General features: G+C 42.9%; 1 protein-coding gene across 1 annotated transcript; it reads right to left on the reverse strand.

Moving 5' to 3' along the window:
• Positions 1–2,344: 2,344 nt before the first annotated feature.
• On the reverse strand, positions 2,345–6,137 carry LOC147614729 (pentatricopeptide repeat-containing protein At2g33680-like). Its single transcript, XM_086780067.1, has 2 exons — positions 5,986–6,137; positions 2,345–5,891 (listed from the first exon to the last, which is right to left on the reverse strand). The coding sequence occupies exons 1-2, from the start codon at positions 6,073–6,075 to the stop codon at positions 2,559–2,561; spliced, it is 3,423 nt and encodes a 1,140-aa protein (XP_086636193.1). The 5' UTR covers positions 6,076–6,137; the 3' UTR covers positions 2,345–2,558.
• Between the last annotated feature and the right edge of the window lie 347 nt (positions 6,138–6,484).

The raw sequence follows: 6,484 nt of genomic DNA on the forward strand, positions 1-6,484 counted from the left end.
ACAGATTTTTCCTCATCAGCAAATACATGGTTTTTGTTTGCCATGTATAAAACTGTTCTCCATTAAATTTGGCTATTTCCTGTGCTGAATTCATGGTGATGTGAAGGGGGTCTTACCTCTTGATCCAAATTCAAGATTCAAGGGCAGTGTCTACCCTTTTACAACTCAATCTGGTGTTTAATAGATGATTACAACAATTTTATCAGCATAAAATCACCAGAAATTACATTAAATTGAGAGTAACCAATTTGTACGGGATGGTTGGAGTATCAAACCAACTCCGATTTGCAATCTGAAGCTTTAGGGATCTGTATCAGATACCTAATGGTTAATTTGAACCCTCAATTGCACCAAAGTACAGTGATTAGCACTGATTAATCACTGATTAGCAAATTAATGCTCTGGTTTGTGTGCAGAAAACAGAGTATGCGGGGAGCCCAGATCTGATGCCTTCCACTTCAAATGAGCTCAAATGCTTTCAAAGGCATCAATAGCAATGAGTCTAGTAGAGGATTAAGCCAAGAAACACAAGATTTGACCAAATAATGAAAGCTTAATCTCTGTTTTACCAAAGTCACCTGCAGATTTGATGAAGAGCTTTGATCTCTCTGTAGACTTGATGAAATTGATTTCTGTCTTCACCAGCTTGTAGAGCATGCTTGATTACCCTTTGTGCTAAAAGAAATTGAAGACGTTTGAACTGAGCAAAGAGCAATCTTCATTCTTCTGCAGAAAAAACGCGCCGGCGAAATTACTGATTTCTGCTTCGTTTTTGCGCCGTTTGCTTCGCCGTCTTGCTGAGCTTGAAGATGGAGATGTTAGCTACCTTGACCTAGAAGCTTGTGACCTAATTTGTAGTGTGCTAAGTGCTAGAGACCCTCCACTGGCTGGGGGTGAAGGGGAAGAGTGAAAACTCACTAAAACTGATTTTTTTTGCTAATTATCTTACTAATCTTGATTAATTCACTAATGGGCTCATAAATCTAGTTGATTCTAGGCATGGCTCTGATACCATGTTGAAATTTGAGCAAAATGATGAGCTATGGTGGATCAAACACTAGAATCAGCATAATTAACAAAGTGATTAACAAGTGATTAAGACGTAATTAGTGAATAATTAGCACATAGATTAATGTAGGCATGGATACTCAAAAACCAGCAAATTCTCATTAGGGCTATGCCTCAATTTATAGTGTTTACATCAAGCATCAAATCCCCTTGATTTCTCCATGATTCACTCCCTGAATATCTCCACCTCTTGCCTGATTCTCTCCACCTCTTCTCTTTTCCCTGATTATCTCCCAGAATAACTCCACACCCCTAAATTCCCTCATGCTACCCATTATTCTCTCCCAGTAGATTCTCCTAACCTTTTCACAGGTTCTTTCACAATTACATCTCATCTTTTACAGCCTCTATCCAAGAGCTTGTTCCCACACACACCCTTTTCACTTGTATATTTCAACATGTCGTACCTAAACAAGACGAGAAAGAGATGAGAAGCTCTTACCCGTGTGCCACTTTGTTGCTTACTTTGTTCTTGTCTCTTGCTTGCCTCCTCAGCTTTCACACAATCCGAAGCTCTGATATCATGAAGAGAATGTGGGGATAGGGAGAACTTGACTCCTTGCAAGCAAACACACACACACAAAAGAGAGCAAGATGCACAAGAGAGATGGATGGCTGAATTTTCTTCTAGCTTCTTCTCTTCTTTACAACCATATAACTCAAAGATAAAAGTACATACTACAAGAAAAAGTACTTTTCTACAGTCACATACAATTATCGATTCATAGTGAACTCAACTATATAAGCTGACACTATAACTATGCCATAACTCCAATACTCCAAAGTGACTATCAGACAGCCTGTCATCCAATGGCGGCATATCAACCATGCCAATGACTTAAGAGCGAATGCTATCACCCAAGTGAGTCATCAATGTCCGCAAAACTAATTGAGCTCGATATCTCTACATACAGTGAGCGCACATGTGTACACTTGATTACATTTGATGTTACATTTTCTTAATAATACATGCACATTTTTAATGAGGCCAATTGATGAATATAATTCTTACACTAAGAGTTAAATAAAAATATGTGAAAACACTTCTATAAGATACCAACTTTATAAGGATTTTACTTTTAATCAAAGAATATTAAATTACAAGAAATTACGTATTGTTGAATTGTTTTTTTATTGCGAATATTTTTTTATTATAATTTTTAGTGAGAAAAGGGACAGACTACATGCCATTTAGGCATGCGGGAGGAGGGGGCGGGTATTGAAAGCAACGGTGTAGAGAAAGAGCCCTTTATTGTTGAATTGTTCCGAACAATGAATTAGTAATTATAGAACCTTATTTAAGTACTACATAAATTAGATATAATTAACAATGAATTAGTAATTATATCTAATTTATGCAGTACTTAAATAAGGTTCTTACAAATTATATTATGTAACATTTACAGCACCTCCACCAACTGTGTGCAGTACTGGACTTTATTTCCACCTCCACCAACCATGTCCTGGCTTCTTCCATGCTTGTATTTGCCTCAAACCTGGATCATATCCTCTTCCATGGCAGCATCTGCATAGATGTTAGACATGCAGATATAAGCTGCAGCATCCTTTTCATCCAATCCTACAACATTTTCAAAGGCATGTCTTCCAAGCTCCACATTGCCCCACTTTCGGCAAGCCCCCAATAAGCTACGCCACGCCACAATACCAGGAAGAAACGGCATCTTCTTGATCATTGCTGAAGCCTTGTCTATGTGGCCTGCACGCCCAAGGAGGTCAACCATACAAGTGTGATGCTCAAGAGTTGGGATGAAACCATACTCATTACTAATGGCCTCGAAGTACATCTGGCCTTTATCCACTAGACCTGCATGACTGCATGCATTAAGAACACTACTGAATGTGACCAGGTCCGGCTTCATACCTTCTCCTATCATTCTGTCAAAGATACTGAAAACATTTTCACTCTGTCCAAGCTGGCCATATCCTGCAACTAAAGAATTCCAGGAGACAATGTCTCGTACTGGAAGCTTGTCAAACACTTCCTGTGCTGCTGCAAGTGAGCTACACTTAGTATACATATCGACCAAGGTGTTGCCAATGAGGAGCACTTTTTCCAACCCTTTTCTGGCAATGTCAGCATGTATTTCCTGTCCCTTAACTAAGGATCCTATGCTACCACAAGCTTTCAAGCTGCAAACAAGTGTGAAAGCATCCCGAAAGATTCCCTCCTGTTGCATCTGCTCACACCAGCTGAGTGCTTCCTCAACACATCCATGTTCCACATATCCTGCAATGAGTGCATTCCATGAGACCATGTCCCTAACTAGGAGGTTGTCAAACACTTTCTGTGCTTCTTCAAGCAAGCCACATTTAGCATACACATCAACCAAGGCACTGCCAATGAAAGCCTCTCTGTCCAGCAACCCTTTTCTGGCAGCCTCAGCATGTATCGCTCGTCCTTTAACTGTAGCTCCTATGTTGCCACAAGCTGTCAGGCTGCAAACAAGTGTGACAGCGTCCACAGAGACACGTTTACCTTGCATCTGTTCGAAACAATGGAGTGCCTCCTCGCCATGCCCATGTTCCGCATATCCTGCAATGAGTGCAGTCCACGAGACCGCATCTTGAACTGGAAGCTTGTTAAACATTTCCTGTGCTTCTGCAAGCAAGCCACATTTAGCATAGAAATCAACCAAGGTGTTGCCAACAAGGAGCTCTCTTTCTAACCCTTTTCTAACAATCTCACCATGTATTTCTTGTCCCTCAACTGTGGCTTCTATGCTGCCACAAGCTTTTAAGCTGCAAACAAGCATGACTGCATCCGAAGAGATGCCTTCATGTCGCCTCTGTTCAAAATAATTGAGTGCTTTCTCGCCATGCCCATGTTCAGCATATCCTGAAATAAGTGCATTCCATGAAACTACACTTCGAACAGGAAGCTTGTCAAACACTTCTTGTGCTTCTGCAAGCGAGCCACATTTAGCATACATATCAAGTAGGGTGCTGCCAACCTCACTTTCCAGCAACCCTTTTTTGGATATCTCAGCATGTATCTCATGTCCCTTAATTGTGGCTCCAATGCTGCCACAAGCTTTCAAGCTGCAAACAAATGTAACAGCATCTGGAGAGATGCCCTCATGTTGCATTTGCTCGAAACAGTTGAGTGCTTCATCACCATGACCATGTTCTCCGTATCCTGCCATTAATGCATTCCATGCGACCACATCCCGAAATGGGAGCTTGTCAAAGACTTTCTGTGCTTCTGCAAGTGAGCCACATTTAGCGTAAAAATCGAGTAAGGTGCTGCCAACGAAAGCATCTCTTTCCAGCAACCCTTTTCTTGCAATCTCTGCATGTATTTCTCGGCCTTTGACTGTGGTTCCTATGCTGCCACAAGCTTTCAAGCTGCAAACAAGTGTAACAGCATTCAGAGAGATGCCGTCCTGCTGCATCTGATCTAAACATTTGAGTGCTTCCTCACCACACCCATGTTCAGCATATCCAGAAATGAGTGCATTCCACAAGACCACATCTCGAACTGGAAACATGCCAAACACACTCTGTGCTTCTGCAAGCCAGCCACATTTAGCATACACATCAACCAAGATGCTGCCAAGGAAAAGGTCTCTTTCCAGCAACCCTTTTCTGACCATTTCATCATGTATTTCTTGGGCCTTGACTATAGCTCCTAAGCTTCCACAAGCTTTCAAGCTGCAAACAAGTGTGACAGCATCCGGAGAGATTCCCTCATGTTGCATCTGTTCGAAACAGTTGAGTGCTTCCTCACCGTGCCCATGTTCCACATATCCTGCAATCAGTGCATTCCACGAGACAACATTTCGGACTGGAAGCTTGTCAAATACTTCCTGTGCTTCTGCAAGCAAGCCACATTTAGCATACATATCAACCAAGGAGCTGCCAAGGAAAATGTCTCTTTCCAGCAACCCTGTTCTCATGATCTCAGCATGTACTTCTCGACCCTTGACTGTGGCTTCTATGCTGCCACAAGCTTTCAAGCTGCAAACAAGTGTGACAGCATCTGGAGAAATGCCCTCATGTTGCATCTGTTTATAACAGTTAAGAGCTTCCTCACCATACCCATGTTCCACATACCCTGCAATCAGTGCATTCCACGAGACTACATTTCGAACTAGGAGCTTGTTGAACACTTCCTGTGCTTTTGCAAGGGAGCCACATTTAGCATACATATCGATCAAGGTGCTGCCAACAAAAACATCTTCTTCTAGCGACCCCTTATCAATCTCAGCATGTATTTGGCAGCCTCTTTCCAGATCATTCAGCATCGTGCAGGCCTTTAGCAAGGCCACAAAAGCGTACCCACTAGGATGTAGAGAATCATTCTCCTGCATTTTCTGGTACAGGTCAAGAGCATGTTGTGACTCTTGACATTTAACATAGCCTGTGATAAGAGCATTCCACGAACTCTCATACCGACATGCCAGCCTGTCAAAGACTTGTTGGGCATGGCACATGCTTCCAACTTCCACCAACATCGAGACGAGGTAGTTCCCAAGTGATGTATGGGTGTCAAGCCCGCATTCACGCATGTAAGCATGCAAGCGCAGAACATGCACGAGGTTTCCCTCCTCTCTGCACTTGTGCAAGATGAATGCAAGGTCCTCAAGGGGGGGCATACCTTGTTCCAAAGAAGAGAGTGCCGCCTCGAAGCTAAGCATCTCCCTGCTGTTCTGGTTCAGTGGTTTGTGTGCAGTCATTGCACAGGGCTCTGGTGCTTTCTGGAGCCTTAGTCTGTCATGGACCCAGCATGGGTTGTAACAGCCGTCCAACCACAGGGACTCTTTGGTGAGTCTATGCCGGAAGTCTGGGGCCCTCGGGTTTGTCTGTAGCAGGCAAAGGGCAGCCAGGCCTCACTGTGGTCAGCCCCAAAGAGCCGAGAGAAGCTTTCTTTCTCTGCAGAATCGAAAATGCACTTACTTTGCTCTTTCGGTTGTCCCACCATAGAGAGGGGTCCCTGAAGTAGTCGTTCCATAACCGCGCTTGGGCAGCTTTCCTGCAAGACGCCATCTCCGCTCCAAGCAGTGCTCGGAAAAAACATTTCTATCCATGGTGACAAATTTTTGTTCCTACCAAAATTACGTAGATTTTTTTTTTTTTTGAGATGAGATTAGTGGTAATGGGTCCAAACGTTTTCTGAATTAGTTAATTAGATTGATTGTAGGGGCCATCAAGCTTTTGGAAAATTATTTAGAGAACCTTTGCAAAGGAGTCTAATGTTGGAACATGTGGAAAGTTCTCTTAATGGCGGTTGGATATGCTCGAAGGTTCAAGCTAGGTCTATAAAAATGGCAATGGCCTCTTAGCCGCTCGAGGCCTCGCGCCTCCATACGAGAGGAGTGTGAGAGACTGATGAAAACGTGCGCGCACGTGAGAGAGAGAAGAAGAAGAAGAAGCTCTTTTAACGTCGTAGGAACGA

This window comes from Cibotium barometz, chromosome 41 (assembly GCF_041138505.1).
Source record: "Cibotium barometz isolate CiBa-2024 chromosome 41, ASM4113850v1, whole genome shotgun sequence".
NCBI lineage: Eukaryota > Viridiplantae > Streptophyta > Polypodiopsida > Cyatheales > Cibotiaceae > Cibotium > Cibotium barometz.

Excerpts from the sequence above, each read along its gene's own strand:
- LOC147614729 (XM_086780067.1), bottom strand. The coding sequence starts at position 6,075 with ATGGCGTCTTGCAGGAAAGCTGCCCAAGCGCGGTTATGGAACGACTAC. Across the intron at positions 5,892-5,985 it reads GGGACAACCGAAAGAGCAAA|ACAAACCCGAGGGCCCCAGA; the intron begins GTAAGTGCATTT and ends TGCCTGCTACAG.